Genomic DNA, 26,693 nt, shown 5'->3' with positions numbered 1-26,693 from the left:
TTGTCATTTTTATTCTCTCCACAATCAAATTTTGTTTCTATTTCAGTGAAATTGTATGACACGATAAGTGACTAAATAAAGACAAGCTAAGGGGAAATAAACAAACATAAATGTGAAAATATAAAGATAATACATGAAAAGAATCAAAAGTATTTTTTTATTTATTTACACATTGAACTGCACATATATGTGTATTTTCTTTTAGTAAATATATTAATTTCTTATATTTTGTTTTGGATGTAATTTTCTATATAAATATATAAACTAGAACCTGTCGCTGATTGTAAAGACTAAATAAGAACTAAATGATTGTGTTTGGAAGTAACTGAGAGTCAGGCCACAACTGCTCTTCACACCAGAAGTGTAAAACATCTTTTCTTCCAAAAGTCAGAAACTTTCCATTCAGGTTCTGCAGATGTGATAGAAGTGAAGCTGCAGCTTTTTCTTTTTCTTTTTTTTTGTATTTCTCATCTCAGATATTTTCAGAAACATTTGCTGGTGGCTGTTTCAGGTGAAAGGTGATAGTTCGCATAAGAAGACAAGTTCATCACAAGGAAACAGAATTTATGTAATAAGCAAAGACTCACTGAAAAAGCTGAATGGACAAAGTAGAACGGCAAACGGAAAAAATAATAAAATTGAAATAAAAGATAGAAAATACACAAATAAATGAATAAATGAATGATTAAATAATATATATATATATATATATATATATATATATATATATATATATATATATATATATATATATATATATATATATATATACCTTATTCTTTTACACATTTGTTGTTTTTGTGGCACCACTTTTACTAAGAAACTAACTTATTGACTGTAAAGACATAAAAACCTGCTAAAACCAGTCATCACCAGTCAATGGCCACCTTTACATGAGAACTTTAATTCCCTTTTAATTCAGAACAAAAATTAAATCCTCTTAAAATGACCTAATTCCAAATGAAAATCAGAAACACTTGTTTTGTCATTTATCCCTTAAGTTACACTTTAAAATCTGAGCTAAAAAAGTCAGCAGAAGCTCCATGAATGTCTGGGCTGCATGTAATCAGCCTCACATTGTCCTCATTGCCACGTCATGGTGAAAAAACTGGATTTAGAATAAACTGATTTCCTCTGATAAATACTGTAAATAAAATAAAAACTAAAGAAAATCTTAATTTTTAAAATAAATTGGTCATTTCCGTCAAAGTTTCTTGTCTACTGAAAATGTCAATGGGCCTGTTGATATCTGGAAAAAACAAAAGAACCCTTCATTTAGCAGCATAAATTCTTCTTTCATTGCTTTTTTACATCAAGCTTGACTCATCAGCTTGTTCTGCTTCAACAGAATAACAACGTCACATTTAGAAATAAGCAGCTTCTCTTGTTTATGACCATGGCTTCTGTACATGTCTTCCTCCAACTTTATAACCAGTTGACAAACACTACTATGTTTATGACAGCCATGTTTAATGCAGCTTATAACGCCACCTGCTGACCAAACTATACGCACTAGCTTATTCACTCCAAACTAACTGATGAAAATAAATCTGCAAAGCATCTTCTATGATAGAAAACATTTGAATAGATTTCTTTTATTTCACTTTGCAGTTGGATAAAAACACAGCTGATGAAACTGATGATGGTAAACTGGCTCTTGAGATCCTTAACTGGTTTTAATGACTGCAGAATCAGGCAGCATGTTGTTGTGTTTTTACTAAGGGTGGAAACTATTATACTTCAATTACAATTCTGATGTCTCTGATATGATTAGAAAACTGCTAATGATGCATCTTTCTCCCCTGTGTGACGACTACCTTCCGAGTAGCAACGCGTAACAGAGTCTCTCATAATTGCTGTGACAAACAAAGAAGAAAACTGGCTTATTTATTGGTTATTGCAGGACAACTTCTTTTCCCACTGCATCAGAATACAACATGGAGCTGCATCAGGTCCTAGTGATAATGGGTTGAACATATTTCTGTCAGAACTTTTACTGTGTTCTTCCACATCTGACCGTGAAACATTTCTTGTGGCCAGAGCTGCCGATCACCCTACACCTGCATATGTTTTAGTTGTGTTTACCGACAACACTCTTTGCTTTGTAATTCACTTCCTGTAATTGGTTCACTTGAAGCAAACCAAGAACTATGTTTGTAGCCAGAGTTGGCTTCTTTGAGCTAATCAGAGTTCGTTTGTGCATTCACACCTCCCCAAATAAACTTTCAGAGCAAACAAAGCCTCTGACAGAGGCCAAAGTACTTCCACACGCTAGCTTTTAATGCAGAGGGTGCTAGCCAGATGTCATGGTCTGCCACCATGTCTGTTATGTGCACGCTACAAACAGTTCCGTAATGTTTTCTTCAACATTTATTTCAGTAGTTAACATTAAAAAATCAATTTTGTAACATTTGTAAATTGATTTCAGAATCGTCCACATTGTGATGCATCTAAAAACTTTATCCTCACCTCTAGTTTTCATGATACAGATATCTCAAGGTATGAAAGATATATAGTAAAACATACGCAGTTCTGCGCAGTAGTCCACAGAATCAGAGTCTACAACTATAGGAAAAGGCTCCTAACTTGGCGGAGGCTGTAGCTGAGGAAGAAGAGAAGTTGTCTGGATCAATTCAGTGGATCGATTCATGCTGAACTGTCCTTGAGCAAGACCCTGAACCCCACGTTGCCTCCTGATGTATCTATCTTGGTATGAATGTGAGTAATAGTGGAAAGCACTTAGCATGTAACAACAGAAGTTTCTCTAAAGGCTCATTTATGCTCCCTTACGTAAGTAAAAAAGCGACATCCGCTTCAAACGTCATACGTTGCTGTCCTCATACTTAAATGTGTTTTGCATTGCCATTGTTGTTCAGTAAGTTCCTCCACTAGAGGGCAGTGCTGACTTCAGAGTTCACTCCGACACTTCGACATCAGTTTCAGACACTGTTTGGCAGAAGTAATGCGTCACTATGAAGTTGTTTCCAACCGTCCAACTCGCCCTAAACATTTGCATACAGTCTTTATACAAAAGTTCACACAATTTCTACAGTTGTTGTGCTTGTCTTTCTTTCTTCTTCTGCATTTTTGTTCCCTTCCTGATCGTTGTCTTCTTCTCTGGTTTGTTTCTTTCACTGGTCGCATGTCAGCTATTTTGCTCAGCACTGCTCCCGCAGTTTCTGGCGGTATTTCTCCATTTTCTGCATCTAGAGATGGATAGCTCAGCTCCCTGAAAACAGACCAAATTACAGTTGTAACTGATGCAGAAAATGGCTAAAACTGTCCGTTCGTCTGCGTATCCGTCTTCCGCATCGAGCATAAATGGCCCTTAAGAGGGTTCAGACTGGGATGAAGAGTAAAGCTGCTCAGACCAGATCTTCACTTTCAGTCTCCTTAGAATCGGACTAACTCACATACTAGATTTATCTTCATGTTTAAGCATGCTTTAGTAAGTCATTGGACATATTTCCGTCTGCAGAGCTTCAACTCTGAAAAACAGTTTTCTCAGGAGTCATGAGCTCAGCCCCATCTTTGCTGTCTGACCCATCCGCCACTTTTTTCAGGCAGCAGAGGAGGCCGCAGCTGAGGACTGCCACTGTGTGTGTGTTCACACACACGTATATATTTATAAATGATTGTGGCTGTTATGTAACCTCCTTTTTGTATTGTTTCTCCTGCTCGCAGTGCCTCCCAGCCTGTGCAGAGCAGAGTCAGGGGTGATGGGAGTCAGGAGGGCTGCACAATGTTAATCATCTCACTCACAGTAGAATCAGGAAAGGCTCCACAGCCTCACTTAAGCACTGCTGCTAGAATAATTGCCAAAAGCCTTCGTCATCAGTCTCCAGCTGAGCCTCAGTGTCACATATTTAGTTCTGACAGTTATGTTTTAATAGTTCTAATCACACTTGATGGGTGTGTGTGGTTAGAGCAGTGTAATTACTTGTGCTGCTCTCCAGTGATGTTTCTTGTGTCGCTCCCCCTGTCATGCAAAGCAGTAGATGCCTGCCGGATTAAATGCGTTTATGATGATAAATATAGAAGCACGATAATGCATCGCATGCAAATACTGTGCACGTTAGAGTATGTGTTACAGAAAATGTGGGCACTGCAGATTAGTCATTGATACGATTTAACCGCCTCTCAGCTCTCAGTAAAAATGAGATGTCACTCATTCTGACATCTGTGACTGAAGCAAAGTTTTTTAATCACGCTGGAGTTTTTGAGGCCGAAGCTTTAAGTTCAGGCTCAAATCCTGCTGTCACATCAAAATGAGGCGTTTAAGGTCAAAGTCAGACAATGAAACTTGAAAATCTGAACCACAAGTGATCTTTGCGAGCACGCTTCTGCAAAGCCACCAAATTCCACATCTGTGTTCAGATTAGATGCATTCATCCAAGGATGAATAAAAATGTGGGATTATGCCATCTTTTTGTCAAAATGAATAAATTAGCTAAAAAGAATGGTGACAAAAAAGAAGCATATGGCATCATAAGAATACAGCTATAGTCCTGCACATGGTTGTTGTTGAGCTCAAATCATTGTAATATGAATGAACTTATATTACAGAAGGAAGTCATATATTTATATAGTAGGTAATGTTTTCAGCTGCTCCTTAATTTATAAACTGACTTCATGTTCTGAAGATGAAGATCCTGCTGTGATGATTCAAGGAACTTAACTCAATGACTTTTGATATCTAGGTGCTGATTTCAAACTGTTGTAAGGGAAATAATTAAATGTAATATGTCCAACTTCAGATATATTAAGAGATAATTTAAGACTTAAATTGGCTAAAATGTATTTCAGTGTAGTGGTCGTATCATATATGAGGACAGCTGTAAAACTGCTGGCAACAGCAAACAAACAAACCAGCTCTAAATGTTTTAGATAAAAACAAAAAATCCTATCATTACTGTAGGATCATAGAGAAATATGATTATTGAGAAGGTAAAGCTGATTAAATCTGCAGTTCCTATCCTGCTGTTTAAAATCCTCCACAGACCAGCTCCTGAACCACACAAACAGGTCAACCAGGAGCTCAAGGGTCGACTGTCTGGTTCCAGTTTGAAGTATTTGTGGACAGGAAGTGTTCACATATTGTGCCTCTAAAACTTAGAGCATAATCCCCACTGTTGGGCCCAAATATGGCTCAGATCTGCAGTATAGTTTGGCCTTGACTTAACAGCATATCCTCCACCTGAGTCTGGCTGCTAAAATTCAGCCGCATGAGCACCAAATTACTGCAAACCTTATCCAGCCTGACTCATCATATTAGGACCAGTTCTGGACCACACAACACTTGCAGTAATCCACCTCCAAGTCAACAACTGATATCTGGATCACGTGGCCCACACATCTAAACCCTAAGTGCCAAAAACAGTCCAGATTAGGCTGCAATCTGGGAATTATCATCAGATCTCACATTAAATCAGTCAGAACTGTTCCCACATTCTGACATGTCTCTTGGACTTTTCTTGTTTTTTCATGAATTAGTTGAAAACAGACCGGAGTGGTGTATTTGTGAAGAAGTGCAACACAGCATTGCATGATTCACGAAACCCTTTAAGTCTCTAACTGAAAGACGTGCATCGTGCATATTCATGCCTCCTTCTACACTCTAAACATGAGAAAGATCATCTTATCAGAGACAGCTGTGATGGTATGGAGGACATCAGTGTCCAGGGGGGCCTTCGTCTGTGCGAAGGTACTATTGATGCAGTGGTGGATGTGGAAGTTTTGGAGAGACATTTACCAGAAGGTCTGCAGTTGTTTCAGCAGAACAATGCCAGACATCATTCTGTACAGACACTGAAACAATTAGACATGCCCACGACCTTCATGAGTACAACGCTGACTGGACAATGTTTTCCCTGCTTCCATCCACTGCAACTATATTTTACCAAACCACTACACACGCGGTATGATAAAAGGGGTTGTTATGCCAAAATAACATGTTGTGAGAAACGCTGACTTTATAAGGATTATTACAGTAAGAATCAGAATGGGATTTTATTTCAAGTAAGTCTGCACACAAAAAGAATTTGTCTTGGGTGGAGGTGACAAAAAAAAAAAAAAAAAAAACTGTTTTTACAGGGTGGAAAGTACGACAGTATAAAAACTTACACATCTATGTAAAAAAAAGTAAAGGTCTGCATAATAAATAACAATAAATATATTAAAAAAAATACTAAATATATAATATAGTATTTAAAGCGTATTTAAAGGGTCTGCAGGAAAGGAAAACTTTGCATGCACACTGTGGTCTTTTGCATCTGTTTCACGATTATATGAGGAGTAAGAAATGTGAATGGAAAAATGACCAGTGTGTGATTTACTGCAGCAGACTGATGAGGACAATGTTATATATCTCACATGTAAAAAAGGCTGATGTGCAGTTGTACAATGGTTCCCAACCTGGGGTCCCTGAGCCCCCAAGAGGGTCCCCGAGGCTTTGACTGTTCAGAGCCAGTATGATTTAAATAAATACCATGTCCACACAGAGACGAGTTGAGGTGGATTTGCTTTTTTTCTGGATCTGGGTGTTTCATTCACATAGAACCAGTTGTTGGGAGCCTGAAAACATTTACATCATTTTATTATTGAGACATGTCTGAGAAATGCCACAGGATTTGTCTTTATTTAAATAAAGAAATAAAAAAAAGGAACGCTATCTGGTTGTAATTACTTTAACTTTGGTTTTATCAAAGGTCAGGAGTCAGCCAGAATTTATGATGGACAGAAGCAGCTAATGAAAGTATCATACTAAGCATGGTTTCCTCGCACTTGCTGGTGGGGGAGCCATAGATTTTTGGTAACTTTATTAAGGGGGTTCTCACAGAAACCAGTGGTTTCGTCTACAGTAAAGATGTGTGAACCCTCACAGATCACAGACTGATGAAAAATCTAAAGAAACAGTAAAAACCAACACTGGAATCAGATTTTCATCCTTCAGCTAGCCGCCAGGAGCAGACGGCTTCCCCTAATTGGGATCAGCAGCCAGTTCATGAGATTACACGGCAGCCGGTGGTCTGCCAGAATTTATGTTTACTGGATGCTGTCCAGTCTTCATAGAAAGTCCTGTTAGATCCGGCTAATGGATGCATCCAGCAGAAACTAGTAGCTGCAGAGCTGCACAACCAGCCGATGAGGAAAATGTTGTAGATGCTTATATTCTTTTATATATATGTATATATGTGTATATATATATGTATATATATATTACTTTTATATTATTATATTATTTTATCCTGTGTGATTGAATTTATATTCATAGTTTTCTCTAATTTTATGGATTATTTACATGATGATGCTGTTATTTATATATATATATATATATATATATATCTTACTTGTAAAGCATTTTATAATTGTTTATTAACACTGAATCAAGACTGAAATAAATGGCCAAATTATAGCATGGCAAGGCAAATAATGGCACATATTGAAGGTGAAATTAAGTGGATTACAGCACTGTGTAAGTCTGAGGACATAAAAGTCTCAGAGGAGCTGAAATTAAATGTTAAAATTACAGGAATACACAAATGAGTTCAGCACTGAATGTTTACAGACAGCTTTGGAGCCAAAGATGGATCAACAAGCACGTTTGAAATGTGATTTTCAAAAAAAACTCTGGTCTACATTTTCCAGTCCATTATCAGATTACTTTCAGAGTGCATGTGCAGTGACATAATTTACTGTTATTTTCAAAAACAGCTTGTTTTTTGTTGAACATGGCAGCATGTTCAACAAAAAACTGCAGCAAAATAGACCACATGCGAATATATTAAAATTTGTTTATACTCCGACCTCCTGCTGCTCACACTGTGAAACAGTGCAGTTTGCACATGCATAGATTTGAAAAAGAAAAAGAAAAACACAATTCAGACATACAGGCTTGCATGCACAAAGACATGGGAGTATTGGGGATAAATCTAGGTGTGTTAACTCAATTCCTCAAAATCAGATAACCGCCATTATCTGATTATGCAGTCTACACTTGAAAAATCTTGATAACTCCAGAAATCAGATAATGATTAGATTTTTGGTGCATGTAAACGGGCTCATTTACAACACTGCAATGATCCTCACTGAGGGACAGGTTCACTAATGATGCACCTATGAAAACACATTTTCCTCCACACACAAGTATTTATAAGGAAAAGAACACATTCTTTTTTTTTTCTTTTTCAGAGAAATGTAACATTAATACAAACTGGCAGCAAAGAAAGATCCATAAGTTGATGGAGTTTGAACAGTATTTATTTTATTGTGTCTTACTATTGATATTTAGACTGTTATTCTGGATACTATAAATACCCAAAGACATGCGTCAGTGTCATGCGTCATGACTGTTAAAGATCATTTAGATTTTCTACGATCTGACTGGCTCGCACCCCGTTACAGGTGACCAAAGGCAAACATGGCATGATCCATCTGTACATTTATGCCTCCCTCCTGAAGACTGAGCACATTGCAGCCTGATTAAATTACAGATTAAAAAGAAGGTTGCGGGTTCAGCAAGCTGATTGCTTTAGATTTTGTTTAGTTCATTATTTCAGAAATGAAATACCAAATAAAACAAAATTCCTTTCTCAGCTTCACTGCTGGGCTCAGTTTTACATTCAGTAAACCTGCTTCCAGCTTGTTGTTTTCATTATATTATTTATTTATTTTTGGCACAAACAAAGTCTTGTTACGCAAATAACAAATTAACTGAGTTTCCTCTAAAACTTAGAGCAAAAATCTCTATGGGTAATAGTACTACTCTACAGTACTGGTATCTTTATCTTCTGCTAAGATACATAATATATATATATATATATATATATATATATATATAAGAAATAATTGTTTATTTCATACAAATCTGTAATTGAGTCATTAGGATATTAATGGGAGAATTTTTATGAATGATCTTTTAGAAAAGTAACTCAAGTTACTTTTAACAGTAACACATTACATTTTGGCATAAGTAACCAACAAAGTAACTGAGTTACTTTTTGAATGAAGTAACTGGTAACTGTAACTGGACACTTTTTTTCAGTAACTAGCACAACACTGGTTACTACCCAACTAAACATGCTGCTAAACATGCTAATGTAGCACGCTAAGAAAAATGTAACAGACAAACTAATGTTAAACTCAATATTTTGACAACTTGGGCTCTGGGAAACATTCTGGTCCACACTCCCGACCACTTAGTGGTAGTAATGCACCAATTAGATTTTTACCAATAAATAGAAGAAGAAGAAGAAGAAGAAGAACTGCAGAGCAGAGATCAGGGTTTATTGAACACATCAAATGGAGATAAGAAAAAGAGGGATATGGAGAAACAGGTACCTGGGATGAAAGAGGGCAGATGTCTTGGTATTGCTTTAATAGTAAATGTGTTTCTTATTACATCTTCCTTACATCTGGGGGCAGGTGTGCTGCATTTTTCTGATTAACTAACATATAGTGAAGGAAAAGTGAAACTTTATAAAATATTCCTTCAGTTTGTGCTACACTCATTTTATGTCATGTCTGTTGCTTGATTTTGCCTTCAGCCTCTATCGACACACATAGGCCTTCACATCTGCTTTAGCTTTTATTCAGAAAGAAGATCTGCAGCTCACTTTTACCTGGAAAATGTATCTTTAACAAGCAACTAGGACTGCACATAAGAGATTTTACGGACGCTGTAATTACCCTGTGAAACCACATGAAAGTAATAAAAGATGCAGGCTAGCATGGATACAGGCTACATGTAGCTACAGGCTACATTGGTTTTTGGTCGGTTGCATCCAGATGCTGCGCTGCTGGCCATGTGCTGGCGTAGGTGAGGCTACGTGGCTCTGCAGCACAGCTTTTTGTCCTGCAGGTTCCTTCATTCAACCTGAACACAACAGAGATGATTTTCACTCTCTCGTGTTTTCATCAGAACAACAGTTCTGACAATTGCATGTGGAATGAAAAATGAACCAACAGGAAAGTTATGAAAATCATCCAGATTCAGGCAGCGAGGGAACCTGGATCAGTCCCAGAAAGACAAAGGAGATGATTGACGTTAGGAGGACGAAACCTGCACACCAGTCCAGGGATGTCAGCAGGATCAATAAACTGATCCATAAGGCTGGCAGGATCATTGGACACAGCCTGGAAACAATGGAGATGGTCAGAGACAGGAGGTCTCTAAACAAACTGGTTTAGAGAACAAGAAGAGGGAAGAAGAAAATCTGGCTTGTTGATTTGCCAGGCCTGAAAATGTCGCTTTTACCGTAATGCCACCACAAGTAAACAATGGAGTTACAATAACCTTCTGCGGTCTGGTTTGTGTTTTTACGTTGGTGTTCAAGCCAGATCAGGTTTTCACCAGAATCTGTCCAGCATGAGCAGCAGGAGAGCCAGTTATCCACCGTGCTGCTGTACGTCGCATCATACTTCACTTCCTCGTTTTGGTCCACTGAGTGGTCGGGTGCTTTCACACTGTCAGCACTCCAGACCAGTTTACTTGCAAGCAGACCATGTGCCACAGACAGACTGCGGAAGTCCTTTGTTCCCTCTGCCATCAGGCTGCACAACTCTCTGGAGGGGCGTGGAGAGGGAGGGGGGCAGAGGAGAAGTGGACATTCGATTATCGGTCAGAGAAATAGAGGAGATGGAGCCTCCCTGGCTGTAATACACTAGAGCAGATGTATGATTTTACTATTTCATTTACAGTTTAATCTATGTATTTATTGATTTTAGTAATTGAACTCTTTTTTTTTTTTTTTTAATCGGCTTTATTTATAATGTATGCAAGCTTTTATGGGTGCATGAGCAGCTGGTGTTTAAAATTTCCTTCAGGATTAATAAAGTTGATCTAATCTAATCAAATCTAATCTAACATGAACCCTTTTTTCAATTTCTAAAAGGAAATTAAGTCAACAGGTTTTGAGCTCAGGTTTTGTAACTGTCTTTCAGGTTGAATGCAGTGTGTGCTATTGGATGGGCTTGCTTGCAGTTATTGATATATAACGAGGTGTCCCCCAAGGTTCAATTATGGGTTCCACTACTTTTTATGACTACATTAACAATGTAGGGCAGAACATAACGGATGCATTATTACATTTTATGTTTCCAGTTCATATTTTCAGATTGAGGCTGGCGGACATTTCTTCATCAGTCCACCTAAACTTGGTGCCAACTCTAAAAAAGAATTTTAACTTTATGGTCCCTGGGGGATATTAGCCATGAACTAAATGACAAATTCACACATTAACCACCAACATAACAAATAAAATAGTCCAGTAAATTCACAGATCATGTGCAATACAAATGGTGACAAGAAACATAAAACACTAACTACATAAAGGAGCACACATAGGTACTGAGTACTGAGATGCTCTAGTTAAGGTCTTTAATGACATCTAAAAAGTCCATCAGACAGCTGCAGTCAGTTCAGAACACTGCTGCTCCAGTCCTCACTAAGACCAGGAAAGTAGATCCTAGAACTCCAGTCCTCACTAAGACCAGGAAAGTAGATCCTAGAACTCCAGTCCTCACTAAGACCAGGAAAGTAGATCCTAGAACTCCAGTCCTCAGATCTTTACTCTGACTTCCTGCTGTTAGTTTACAACGACCTGAATGGTTTAGGACCAGAATCCATTCAGGATCTTCTGGTTTGTTATGAACCAACCAAGGTCATCAGGGCCAGGTCTACTTTCTGTTCTCAGAGTCAGAACTGAACGTGGAGAGGCAGCGTTCAGCTTTTAATGTCCTCACATGTGGAACAAACTCCCAGAAACTGTAGGTCTGCTGATTCAGCAGTTTTAAATCAGAGTTAAAAACTTTTGTTTGTTGCCTTTTATCAGAACTGCTGTTAATTCCCCACACTGGAACTTTATTTCTTGCATTTTAACTGTTTAATTTTAGGTCATTTTTTTCTTTCTGTATTTATTTAATTTCTTTTATTTCTTCTAATGTAGTAGTTATTGCTTCCTGCACCCTGCTGTAATGCGTTTAATGTTTTATGTAAAGCACTATGATTTGGCACATGAAATGTGCTATACAAATAAATTTGCCTTGCCTTGCCTGTAAGTGATAAAATCCAAAAAGAGTTTCAAATAAATAAAATAAAATGCTGGTCACATAAAACAGGATCTTTGTCCTATTTGTTTGTATTTAAAAGCTCAATTGACCCAAAGGATGAATTAATATTCAAACCAATTTAACCTGCATGGAGAGACTCTGTATCTTCTCCCTGATGGTCACAGCTCGAACTTTGTGCAGAACATGGCTCATGTTGATTACTTTATGGGCTTGTCTGTGAGAGGTCTGTTCATAGATGATCGACATGGTGGCGTGATTTGCAATGCGTGTGATTTCCCATGCTATTTTTATTAAGTGTGGCAGCTTTATTATTTTTTTTTTTTTTGCACACCAAGGTTATTGAACCAAACTGTGACACTGTATCTCACAAGGCTCTCCAGAACAGCCCAGTAAAACAACAACATGACCTTTATGTTCACTCCATGAATTCTTAGTCTGCGCAGAAAGTGTCGTCAGTGATGCAGTCTGCCACACAGGCCGTCAAGACGTGGTCCAAGTTAAACAACTGTCAAGCAATACTTCCAGGTATTTGTAGGAGCTGACATGTCCAATGATGTGAGGGTAGATAACCACAGGCTTGTGGTCACCTACACCCCGAGGGTCAAACGCCATCTCCTTTGTTTTGTTTGTTATCGTCACACCAGCTGACTAACCTCTGAGTTTAAAAAAAAAACAGCTCTATGGGTCTTGGCTCCATTCCAATAAATATACAACAGCTGTGTCATCAGAGAATTTATTGATGTGATTGCCTGAATAAAAACTTCTGCATTCATTAATGTGCAGGGTGAACAGGAAGGGTGAAGTGACATAGCTTTGGGCAGAGAGTCCCATTTACACTGACTTGCTGTCTATGGTTAGTTGAAAATTAATGGTACCATCTATTCACCTTAAAATAATTTAATCTTTGGATTCAGAGTTGTGGCTGCAGCATGTTGAAAGCAGAACTAAAATCTACCTATAAAAGACGTGCATTTGAGATTGAATCCTCCAAGTGTTTAAGAATAAAATGAGTGATGGTTAAAATAACTTTCTATTACTCTTGTAGACAAACTGGAGAGAATCTAAAAGCCCTACTATATCTATTTAAAAATTAATTTTCTCAAGGCACTTCTTCACTATTTAAATGACTGCAGGACAGTAGTCATTATTGTCTTGGCAGCCTGCTTTTTTTTGTACAGGTTTAATGTTAGAGTTTTTCAGATTGCTGGGACAAAGGAAGTGTCAATAAATTTCTGGTAGATGGGAGTCCAGACTTCCTTTAACTACCTCCTGCATGCCTTCAGTATGAGCCCCTAGTGGTCTATAAGTTTCTAGGTTTTTGGAGGACTGAACATCTGTCAATCTACCTTAAAAAAGACTCAAAGTTATGCAGATAAAAATCTGTGTGAAGATATAAAACAAGCCCAGAGGCCTCCATGCTGACACAAGAAAGTGAACAGAGACACATGTGAGTCTGACATCCAGCAAAGCACCATAAACCTGGACTCACACCTGGACCAGTACCAGCCTCTGTGCTTGGGATGCTTCATAAAATTAAAGTTAAGAGCACAAATCTACAGGCAAGAATGTAATTTAAACAAAATTAAATGAAAACCAGCCATGTTTGGTTAGTTAAGAGACTTCTGTCCCACCTCCGAGCACCTGAGGACGACTCTCTGAGTGACGCTCTCTGCTGCTCCAGAGAAACAGTGTGACAGCTGATGTGCCTCCAGACTCCATCTGTCTACTGCCATTTTTAACCAAACTGAAAAATATATCCACAGAGTGAAGTTTGAGTCCAACTGGACTCCCCGCTGCCATGAGTGGTTCAATGCAGTGAAATACACTGATGATGGTACCATAAAGCTATGGATAAGAACATGAAGGTGAAAGATGTGTCTGGAACTGTAAAACCTCCATCTATGAGTAAAGCTTGTTTAACCATTTCTTTATCTCTTTTCTTTTTCTCAACACAGACAATCTCCTTAACATTGTGCCCTAAAATGTTGCAGTACATATTTAGAAAGTTTAGTAACATTTAGCACTTACATATACAATATCTCATTTTTGCTAATATTTCATTATATCTTTTCATGGGACAACACTATAGAAATCAAACTTTGACATACAGAATATCAAAGTTTTGTTTTTAGAGTTTGGTGTCCTGTATATCAAAGTTTCATTCCTGTAGTGTTGTCCCATGAAAAGATATAATGAAATATTTGCAAAAATGCGAGGGGTGTACTTACTTCTGTGAGATACTGTATGTACCATTTACTACTTGAGAGCACAAATGTACCTTTCTGGTCCTCATATAGGTACAAATAGTTAACTGCAGGTCGAGTTCTGAGCCTTACTGGATGCATAAGTCCAGATTGTATCCTAGGGTAGTGATTCCTGATCATGAGGTTTTCTCAAGCGCCACCTAGAGGGCCACTAAAAACTTGTGGGCTGTGAGGGTGACTTGGTGGCAGTGTCAATTAGTGGTTCAACAAACTAAAATAAATAAATAAATAAATATAACAATCAAACAGGGACAATCACATTTATTAAATACTGTTTAGTAAATGGAGGTAACGAGGCAAAGCCGAGAGGTCTGTATGGATTCTTAGCTGATGCGATCCATCACCAAAGAAGATAGAAGATAAAACACTAAAGTAGCTTACATACATGTGAGACATAAATGTTTTTTTCTGATCTCATTACATCATGTCATATTTATAAGGTCTTAGCTGTAGTGCATTAACAACCTCAGCTGATGGTATTGATGCCATTGACATTATTGACATTGTTGTCTGCCCAGAAATGACCCCATGGGTCAATGAAAACATATAATCGCATTCAAAGAGGATGTGACTTCTAGTGGTCATACGTGGAACTGCATGTCTGGTGTAAAAACTGTGTCCATCAAGGAAACAATGACAAGGTTCGAAGACCATATCTGATTTTAAACGTTTAATCAAGAGACGTCGCAACCTAAAGCCAGCCAGAAAGTGTTCCTATAATGTGGTGTTGCATTGATGTGTCTCCAAGGCAACCAGCAAACTGGCATTTGTCAACATCACATTGACAAAACAGACAATTTATCAGCGCTTGTTTAGAAATAGTTGATTTTTTTTCTCTTGATTTCTTCCTTATTGTTCATTTTGAACAGAAAGCCTACTCTGATGTAAATGTGAGTGTTCATGTTGGTGGGAGATCTTTGTAATGAAGCTTTAAAATGGAAATGCAGAGAATGTGCTGATTTTTTGGCAGAGGTGTCATCCTGCTGCTTCAAAGGGCTGTTTAAGAAAACAGCCAACATATCATGATCCATCTGGACATCTGCGTCTCTGTCCATAACTAGTTTGCTATTTTTCTGTCCTTTTTTGAAACATCTTCCCAGCAGTTTGTTTGGTTGTTGCTTTCATTACTGTGTATTTAGTCATTGTGCAAATGATGTCTTGATTTCCAAATAACTTAAGAAAATAGAGTTGAAATTGTGTGTTTTGTTGCATGACTGAGGTCTATAAAAGGAGAGGTGTACGGCCTTGCAGGCTCAAAATCTGATAAAAACAATGTGCATCCATGACTCTGCCTTCGCCCACAAACAGTTTAAATCATGAAACTACAGTGTTATTAATCTGCTTCCAGGAAGATACAAAACTGCTCAAGTAAAGTGGGATTTGAGTGTCATACTCGCATCCCACCATCCACCACTCAAAACACTGAGCATGTCTGCTCAGGACCTGGAAACAAGACATAACATTGTTGCTTCTCAGCTCCATACCCATTTAACCCATAATAATCTTTATGAACAGTTCCAATCCTTTTTTGGTTCTCTTCACTCTACTGAAACAGCTTTACTTAAAATCACTAATGTTCTCCTTCTGACAGCCAATTCTGGTCTATTATCTATCCTCCTTCACCATCTGAGTTCTGCCTTTAACAACGTTTCACACACCATCCTTCTTGACAGACTTTCCAATGCTGGCCTCACACATACACCCCTCATCTGGTTTAAATAATATCTCTCAGATCACATTCAGTTTGTTCAACTTAAGTTTTTCACATCTCGTTTGCTTTCAGTCACTACAGGTGTGCCCCAGGGTTCAGTCCCAGGGCCTCTGCTATTTATCATTTACATACGTCCCCTTGGTCATGTTTTCCGGAAACACCATATAAACTTTAATTTCTACGTGGATGACACCCAGCTCTACATCTCCTCTAAACCTGATTCCACTCTCCTACCTTCTTCCCCTCTCGACTGTCTTAATAAAATAAAATCCTGGATCACATTCAACTTTTTTAAATTAAACAGTTGGAAAACTGAAAAGCTTCTCATAGGTACCAAATTCACATTAGCCAAATCTCACAGTTTCACTACTGTCACTGATAACACTGTCATCCTCCATAGCACACTGTCCTTCACATCCCATGTCAATAACTTCACACATACAGCCTACTTTCATGTCCACAATATCAACTGTTTACACCCCTCCTTCATTCCCCACACTGCTTCTATCCTCATTCATGGTCTGTCACATCTTGCCTAGACTGCTGCAACTCCCCTTTCTTTGGTCTCCCTCAGAAAATTGCAATTGGTTCAGAATTCACTTGCTAGCGCCAATGCTATTTTAAATTTTATTTCTCACGTACAAGTCCACCTATAATCTCGCCCTTCCATACATGTCATAGATCTCATCCATGTTGCTAACCCATTCGCACTCTTAGATCCTCTTCCTCCACCTGTCTCACTGTACCCTATTCACATCTTACCTCCATGGGGGGGCAGAGCATTCAGTTGTTCTGCTCTCCAATTATGGAACTTACTTCCCCCTCACATCTGAAATATGGAATCACTTCCACTCTTCAGATTCAAACTTAAGACTGTTCTCTTCAAACTCTGCTATTCTCTATGATCCTCCCACACCCTTGTGTCCTGTTCTTAATTAGGCCCGAGCACCGAAGGCGGTGCGAAGGCCTGTTGTAATTGCTCCGTTTCTTCCTCATTCTTCTTCTTCTTCTTCTTCTTCTTCTTCTTCTTCTTCTTCTTCTTCTTCTTCTTCTTCTTCTTCTTCTTCTTAAACATTGGAGGCATTTTTGGGGACCTGAACATGCACGAAAACGCGCCTATTTTTGTGTACCCCCCCAAAGGAATGTGAAAAATTTGATATTTTGGGGTGCTTGGGACTGTTCGGGCAAAATTGAATGAGAGCGCCACCTATTTAATATGCCCCGCCACTGCACGTCATCAATCTTTATGAAAATCGCTACATATATTCTAAATGTTCGGGCGAACAAAAAATCCTCTTGGAGCAACAGCCTACAACCAACAGGAAGTCGGCCATTTTGGATCAAAGTCGCCATTTTGGCGTTTTACTGACATTTTCAAAATCTATCTCCTCCTAGAGATTTCATCATAACGCTACCAAAATAGCTCAGGATGTTCAGAAGGCATGTGTCTTTAAAAGTTATTGAAAGTTTTCTAATAGGAGAAAGGGCATGGAGGGGGTGGGGCCTCAATGTTTGACGTCTCGCCGTGAAGAACGAAAGTGATATAACTTCCACATAAAACAATATATCTGAACCAAAATGGCCATGTATGATACCAGTCCCACCCTGAACACATCTACATGTCAATATTTGGGTTATGAATTGGCCACGCCCCCTGGTGACAGGAAGTCATGGTTTTTACTTGGAGACCCACTTATCTGACGTTTTGGACACAACCAGGTCCAAACTGGGTCAGACAGCAGAAAACAAGTTGGTGATGATATCCAGTGAAAACTGTTGCTCTACGCTGCAGGGCGAGACCGTTGCGCCATGGCGAACTTCGATAAGACGCCATGACATCATAAATCACTATAAATCCCTCAATTCTGATCCAATCCCCATCAGACTTGCAGGGATTAATAAGGATCCGGCCCTGAACAGATCCATATCACCAATTCCAGACTAGCCCTAAGCCCCGCCCACTTTCAACAGGAAGTGCTTTTTTTCAGACGCCGGGGTCCATCCCCTCAGGAATGAAACTTACACACTTGAAACTGCTTCACAACCGGTCAAACCCTTTCATGATACCACAATAAAAATCTCAAGTTCCTTCGCCAAACGTAACCATGGCGAATAGTGGTCCGACGCCATCAAACAGGAAGTACTTGTGACTGAACCATTGTAACGTTGATCTCCACCAAACTTGGCAGGAAGGAACGCGGTCAGGCCTTGAACTCAGCCACATTGACATATGCTGGAAAAATTGTAATACGGCTCTATAGCGCCCCCTACAAATATTTAATTGACCATATCTGCCCACTACATTGACCAATATGGCTGAAATCCAGTATATTGATAGAACATGGAAGGATGTACAAAAAAGCCTCTTGGACCTATATGATAACTTCAACAGGAAGTCGGCCATTTTGAAAAATTGTCATTTCCGGGGTCATTTTTGCATGTTTATTTGCCTTGCATTTGAACGAACTCCTCCTACAGATTTTATTGTATTTACCTCAAACTCAGTCTGAACACTCCAGAGGCATGCGTGGTCAAAAGTTATTGAAAATTTTCTAATAGGAGGTGGCGTTCAGCGGCGGCGCCTCATCAAGTTTTGATGTTTCGCCATCAAGCACGGAATCCATTACTTCTGAAATACAACACTCATTTTGTACCAAACTGCACATGTTTCACTTCAGTTCCATGCCGACCACATCTACATGTCCAGATGATGTCATCTGGACATTGCTCAGCGCTGCATGGCGAGACCGTGGCGCCATGACAAGGTTGGATAAGATGCCATGACATCATTATTGAGTTTAAATCCCTCAATTTTTATCCAATCAGCATCACACTTGCACTGATAGATCAGAGTCTGCTCCTTAACAGATACTGTACATGTAACTACTTCTGGTCTTGACCTAAGCCCCGCCCACTTGAAACAGGAAGTGCCTTTTTCCTGCAGCGAGGTCCCTCTCGTCAGGGATTAACCTCACACATACAGAAGTGCTTGAGATCAGTTCAAACCCTTTCATGATATTAGAGAAAAAAAAACCTCAAGTTCCTTCCTGTAGCAAAACATGGCAAATGGCGTCCACCGCCATGAAACAGGAAGTACTTGTAACTGACCCAATGTACTCCTGTTCTCCACCAAACTTGGCAGGGAGGACAGTGGTCAGGCCTGGAACTGATTCAAATACACATATGCTGGTAATATTGCTCTATAGCGCCCCCTATAAATATTTAATCTATCAGCTCCAACCACTGCTTTGAACGACATGGTAAAATGTGGCATATTTATTTAACATGACAGGACAAACAAAAAAGCCTCTTCATGTCCTTATGTTCTCAACACCATAGCCCCGCCCCCTGGGAAAAGGAAGTCCCACCATTTTAACCTTTATCCTCTGTATAGCTAATTCTAACTCATTAATATCATCCTTCATGAACTTATGGTTGAAAATATGACTGACGTCTTACAGCATCATGATTAAAATGGCTTTCTGTGATGGTTTAAATCATTCGCCATTATACAGGAAGTGGCACTAACCCTGCTGTCAGTTGACCAATTGAGCTAATATTTTCCTGTTCTCAATAGAGTTCCTACCTGAACATGGTCCTACATTAAAACAAATTTACCACCACCTAGTGGCCACGTGGAATTTTCCTCTTGATAAAATCATGCTCCAGTTTGTGGGAATTCAACACAGTTTGTAAGAAACAAGGTCATGAATGCTTCAGATGTCATCACTGGAAAGGCTGAGGTGCAAGCTGATCCTCTCATGAGGAAAATCACCTCTTGATGGAGATAAACTCTGTAAGAATGGGTATATGGCTGTGGGCGATAGCGGCTGTGCTGCTGGAGGGAGGTTGCGGGGTGATGGGGCGGTGCAATAGGCCGAAGCGGCGCCAGAGGTGCGAGGGCCTCCAACGCTGCTTGCAGCTTTAATTTTGTCATGTTTTTGCTTGTTTTTTTATTTAGAACTTATTGTATTTTATTTATTTTTTGTATCTTTGACTGTAAGGTCACCTGGAGTGTCATGAAAGGTGTCAATAAATAAAATGTATTAATATAATAATAATGGTATTATTATTATTATTATTATTATTATTATTATTATTATTATTATTATTATCATTTATAGTAGTAGTAGTAGTAGTTCCTGGCAATAAAAAGCTTCAGGAACTGATACTCATCTCCAGCTATTGGCTGTCCTAAAAGTCGCTAATTAGAATAATCAGCCTGGTACATATAGTTGTAATGGATGCTGCCATAAAGAGGGATGTAGTTGGAAAGGCAAACATTTATAAAAAGACAATCTAAAAATGTTTAGAACAGCAACAAAATTTTAATTAAATTAAATACAAAATAATAATAATTCTGTCAATATTTTCTTATTTTTTAGTTTAGTTTTTTAAGTGTATTTTGTTTTTTGATTAGGAGTCTGAAACACGTCACAACACTTATAACTTTTTAAATATTTTTGTCCACACTCTTCATTAATAGACATTACTGTGATGTTAAGCCAGCACAGGATCCTCCAGCAGCAGCTTTGTACGTTTCATTTTCAGCCTGGTCATGAAACAGAGGAGAACGTCGTCTGAATACAGCTGCTGCTGCTGCTGCGAAGCCTCGTATGAGAGGGTCTGCACAGCACCGCTCCTCATTGGAAAGAGGAAACTACGTTCATTCACGTCAGTCTCCAAAAGTCTCCAATAATAGTTGCCAGACTTGTCATTAGCTGCTTAAAAAAATGCTAGAGGGGTCTGAAAACTCGCTTAATATATAACAACTTCTGGGCTGAAGAGGGGAGCAGAAATTTGTTAGCGACAAAATAAATTCAGTTATAACTATTACAAGAAAAAGACCAGCAAATGTATTGGTCGCCATTGCACGAGTAGATGGAAAATTCACTCTCACTGTCTCACATTTTAGTCACAAAATGCAACCATTTGGTCACAGTCTGGAGCCTTGTAGTAATAGTATTAGATGTATTTTCCTCCTTCCACCAGATGGGGTGCTATGTTTGGTGAAGGTACTTCTATGTATTTGCAGTGTTGTGGTTTTAGTGTTTAATGAGTAGAAATACCAGTTTCACTTAATAAAAGTAAAAAAAACAAACAACAAGTGTTGCTCCATAAATGAGTGTGGTGCAGAAAAGGACAGCTCTTCAAGTATGGAGTCAAATTAGTAACAGGGATGTTTTACCCCTTAAAACTCCAAACTTGTAGATTCTTAATCCTTTTAATCCCAGACACCATGGAGAAATTTATCGGAATGTCCTCAAATTGATAAATATCATAAACATTAAAAAAAATAGGTTAGTTTCTATTTAATTTTTAAACTTTATGTTTCCATTGTTGGAAAATCAAAACATATTACTATGATGTGACAAATCTCTTGCAGAAAAGCAGTGTGTTTTGTCCTTAGTCTTTCCATATTCAGTTCATCCAGTATATGGAAATTAAGATGTTTATCATGTTCTCATTCATGATCAGAAAACATTTGCCAGTAAGTATTCTAGTCAATTGGAAACTGAACACAGAGAATATTGTTAAGGTCAAAATTTGTTGCTGGACAAAGGTGTTTAAATTTGTGCATGCTAAGCACTAGCTTGCCTATGGTATTTCCCATAGATGTTAGCCTTCAGCTAACTCGTTTTTTTTTTTTTTAATACATTTGTATGTGTCATCTTAAGTGAGTTTCCTGAGACAATTAAAACATTTCCTGTGAGATACTGATGTATTTTCTGTATGTTTGCTTAGTTTTACAGTTTTCCTATGTGAAGGTTTAAAAACAGATTCTGCCTTGGATCTCTCCAGCTGTTGCTGGAGCTAGATCAGCCACACGCAAATATACACATTACATGATTATAATCAATTATCTTCTGTTCCTGCATCATGCAGAATAGTCCAACTCTGCATCTCGATGCATTGTAGAAATGATTAAATTCTACCCCCCTGTTGACAAAATAGGTGATAGCACTGTGTTTGAGTTAAAGGGTTAAAATGTGACTTTGTGACATTTCCATCAAATCACTTCAACCTGAAAATATTCATAAACACCCACATACAAATATCTTTGACACTGACCTGTTGTTGATACTCAGCCTCTCCAGGTGGTCTCTGTTCTGTCCTCTTTTCCTGGTTAATGTCTTCTCAATTCGCATACTTCCATTTAATGTCCATATTCTTAAAAAAAAATAGAAATCTCAAAATTGTTGAGTTTAAAATGATGAGAAACAAGGATGAGATCCTCTGAGAGTCATTCCATTCTCAGTTACAAAATAAATAAGTGTTAAGTTTCTCATCAGGTGTCTGCATCTCAAAAAATATACCTCTCTTTTTCTCCAAATCATCCACAAAAACAACAGCTCTGGAAATAATTAGCTTGTGGGAAATATGTACAAATCTGCTGCAACGTTTTGGTGTAAACATAACGACTAAATGTAAGGAAGGATCGAATCTGGCTTGTGATTTTGCTCTTCTACTGGTTCTTACATTATGTACAGTCTGTTTAATCCTCCGCCATGTCAAGTAATTATCCAAAATCCTGATTCTCCTTGATTATCTGCAGCATAAGCTCCATGTCCCATTTCCCATGAACTCATTCATGAGTTTGAGTTCAGGTTCTATAGGTGTTCCTACTATATTAAAGGGCCACTTTCCATGCATGCACCGTGTTTTTTCACAACTTGTCAGTCTTCAGTTATAGATGTTCTTACCAGTTAAGGGGGATTAAAATGTGCTTTTTATATTTGGACCCACACCGCTCTGAAAACTTTCCAGGATTGCAATGCGTTGATCCTCCCACACTGTGACTGGCTCTAGAGCCCATTAACCGGGGTTAATTCTACACAACTATGAGCTTAAACTGTTTTTAAAAGTGAGGATGGCGGCTGCGGGGCTACAGGTCTGTCTCCCGTGTGTCCAGGCAGAAAGCGTAAAGGGATTTCTTGAAGTCCATGCTGCTGTTCGCTTTGATGTTCGTCTTTTCCGCTGAAGCGCCCGGGTCATTGTTCTCCACATCCTGCGACTTCACGGATGATTTGCTCTCTTTGCGCTCCGGACTGGCTCTGCCGCTGTTGGGCTCATCTTTCAGGGAGGACTGGTCCTGGTCCGTCTCCCGGTGGTAGAAGTAGTTGAAGTTGGACACAATGACCGGTACCGGGAGCGCGATAGTCAGCACGCCGGCGATGGCGCAAAGGGAGCCCACGATCTTACCCCCAACCGTTACCGGTCTCATGTCACCGTAGCCGACGGTTGTCATGGTAACCACGGCCCACCAGAAGGCATCAGGGATGCTGGAGAAGTGAGACTCCGGCTCGTCTGCTTCTGCGAAGTAAACGGCGCTGGAGAAGAGGATGACTCCAATGAAGAGAAAGAAGATGAGGAGGCCGAGTTCCCGCATGCTGGCTTTCAGAGTCTGCCCAAGGATCTGGAGCCCCTTGGAGTGTCTGGACAGTTTGAAGATCCGGAAGACTCGGACCAGACGGATGACCCTCAAGATGGCCAGCGACATGGCCTGCTGGCCGTTCTGGTGCTCCTGGCCCTGCTGCTCCGCCAGCTCCGTGCCCACTGTGATGAAGTAAGGCATGATGGACATGATGTCGATGATGTTCATGATGGTCTTTGAGAATTCCGACTTGCTGGGACACGCGAAGAAGCGCACGATCAGCTCAAAAGTGAACCAGATGACACAGGTGGTCTCTATTATGAAAAAGGGGTCTGAGAAGGTGAGGGACGGCCGCGGCGCCGTGCTGTTGTCCAGCCGGCTGGTGACCGGAAGCTCTCGCTCATCCCTGAACTCTGGCAGCGTCTCGAGACAGAAGGTGATGATGGATATGGTGATGACGATCACGGACACGATGGCGATGCCCCGGGCCGGACTGGAGCTCTCCGGATACTCAAATATTAGCCAGACCTGCTTCTGAAACTCATTCTGTGGCAGCGGCTTCTCTTCCTCCTTTATGAAGCCCTCATCTTCGCGGAACCTCTCCATGGCTTCCTCCCCCAGCTGATAAAACCTAATCTCATCTGCAAACACATCAATCGACACATTAACAGGTCTCCGGATCTTCCCACCCGACTGATAAAAATACAAAATCCCGTCAAAACTCGGCCTGTTGCGGTCGAAGAAGTACTCGTTTCGGAGCGGGTCGAAGTATTTTATCCTCTTGGCAGGGTCTCCCAGTAAAGTGTCAGGGAACTGGTTCAGAGTGCCCAGCTGGGTCTCATACCTCAGTCCGGCTATGTTAATGAGCACCCTCTCGTTGCTTTCAGTGTCCATGTCCATGTCAAGCATGTCCTCGTCAAAAAGATGAGGACTGTGGTCCGCGCGTAAAAGCGCATCCATGGCGTTCTCGCTGCAGCTGAAAGTGTTGTTCATGTCGTTGATCTTCCAGGGGCTGCGCTGCTGAGGACTCCCCCGGGTGTTCAGCTCTTTACTGTTGTCTTCCCCGCGTCCACTTTGAACGAAGCCCGACTGAGGGACATCCAGTGCGTTCCGGCAGCTATCCTCGGCATTGTTGCCTCCACCACCACCACCGCTTCCTTTAGCGTCGCCGTTCTCAAAACTCACCAAGGCTATCTCCATTCCGCAGCCATCAACAGTTAATGTGTAAAAAGCAGAGCAGACTTGTTGAGCCGGAGCACAAACATCCTCCCGAGATTTTCAGCTGAGAGAAAGAGAGAAAGAGATGAAAAGTCAGCTGCAGCAGACGGAGATGCGCTCTGAATCACGGCCGCTGCTCCTCCAGCCGCAGCTCCTCTTTACATGGATGCATATGTGCTGTTTTTGATGATTCAAGCCGCCGCAGGTCTGGATGAAGTAAATATTAAAATCACAAGGGAAGCGGAGAAGAAGAAGACCCGGATGAAAGAGTAGGATGGAATTATTTTTCCTGACGTCAAAAGTGCAGTTCAAGCGTTCATCCGCCTCTGAAAATGTCTGTGGATGTGAGACAAGCTGTCACCCTCCTCTGCCTCTCTCCTGCTCTCTCTCTCTCTCTCTGGGAGCGGAGACGCGCGCTGTTTGTGGCACAAAGTGCGCGCAATGGCCATTTTTCCCCTGCGTGTGTGTGTCGGTTTTAATAATTTGATTTGCTTTCATGGGAGATACTTTGCAAATGAGCCCCCACGAACTCACGAACTGATAAATACAAATTAAAGACGTCTTTTGGAGATGAAACTCAAAATCTGCTTCTCTGTTTTTAAGATTAACATGTTTTAAACAATAATTAATCTTTCAGAAGGTTTTTCTTTGGGAACTGCCCCCTGGTGGACACCTTTTACACTACAATCATTTTGACATCATACCATAATAAACTATAAATATCCAAAGATTATTTTTCTTTATCATTTTTTACATTTTGTTAAAGAGCCAAATAAAGACTTCAGATTTAAAAAACGAAAACTTTTAAGTACCGTTTAAGTCGGGCTTTTAAGGGTTAAGGCAAAAAGAGGGTTACTCACCAAACCTTTAAACCCCACCCCCTTGTCCCACGCCCACCAATATTTCACACACCACTTAACCACATGTATATTTTTGGCTCTGCAAGAATTTGTCAGCTTCTGTCATTAATTCAGAAAAGAGACTGATCTTTCATGACAATATTTAACTCAATTTTATTTATACAGGTTTTTATGAAATGCACGAGTAAGTGTTTTACAGAGGGGGAAACATGAAAGAAAAATGAAAGAACAATGAAAACAACTTAAAACAATATAAAGATTAAATGTTAACATTGCAAATAACAAACAATGCAACAGATCAGTGGTTCCCAAACCAAATAAATAGAACTAAATGTACTAATACTGGTGTGAGTCCTGCTTTAAACACATATTTATGTGTATTAGCTGAACTCAAACAGAAAGCAAAACACAAACAATTTCAGGACAGTTGTGTCTGCTGACCACTGAGCAGCGATGGAGCTAACATTGTTGAAATCAAATCAAACCGGGATGGACTGTTGAAGTGATGTGAAACATTGGCAGATGGTGTGGACTCACCCACTTTGTCACAATAACAATAAAAGCAAGAGGACAGATGTTTATTTTGGTTTCCATTTTAATGAACTCAACAAGGTACCAGTCTGAAGTAAAGTGGCTACAGGGGTGGTGTTTAAATTAACAAATGTATTAACAGGAAAAAAATGGAAGTTAAATCCAGATTCTGTGAACTGAGCTGTTTTAAGAGAAAAAAGAAGGAAAATTAGCCCACTGACTGCTCAGTTTATTATGGTTAAACTGTTTTTTAAATGATTTTATTTGAATTCATTCAGATATCAGAAGGTTTAGATATACATTTCTATGTTTCAGCATTTCATCTCGTCTCCTGCACTCTTACGTAACATGACATCCTTTGTGTGTGTTTTATTATGTTGTCAGAGGCTCGTGCATGTGCGTGTGCACGTGCCCGCTGTAGTTTCAAACCTCCTTAATGTGCACAAATCTCTCTCCCAACAGTCTGAGCACAAAGGCCCACTTTCCACGATCTGTAGACTCGTTCTTTTCATTCAGCCTCTTTGCTTTTGTGTCCACATCCTCTTCTACTCTGGGTCGGGGCCCCGGGGCCACACTCTGCTCTCCATCCAGATGTGTCATCATCATCTTGGCTTTGAAGGAGATGGACTAGGTTCTTTTATTTTCCACACAAAACCCTCAACTAT

General features: G+C 39.6%; 1 protein-coding gene across 1 annotated transcript; it reads right to left on the bottom strand.

The window, feature by feature from the left end:
• Window positions 1-22,114: 22,114 nt before the first annotated feature.
• LOC121634372 (potassium voltage-gated channel subfamily A member 1) lies at window positions 22,115-25,096 on the bottom strand. Its single transcript, XM_041976938.1, has one exon. It carries the CDS (start codon window positions 24,617-24,619, stop codon window positions 22,931-22,933), a length of 1,689 nt encoding a protein of 562 aa, XP_041832872.1. The 5' UTR covers window positions 24,620-25,096; the 3' UTR covers window positions 22,115-22,930.
• Between the last annotated feature and the right edge of the window lie 1,597 nt (window positions 25,097-26,693).

Source organism: Melanotaenia boesemani, chromosome 23 (genome assembly GCF_017639745.1).
Source record: "Melanotaenia boesemani isolate fMelBoe1 chromosome 23, fMelBoe1.pri, whole genome shotgun sequence".
Classification (NCBI taxonomy): domain Eukaryota; kingdom Metazoa; phylum Chordata; class Actinopteri; order Atheriniformes; family Melanotaeniidae; genus Melanotaenia; species Melanotaenia boesemani.
The sequence above is the reverse complement of the archived record's forward strand: the minus strand, read 5'-3'. Positions and strand labels throughout refer to the sequence as shown.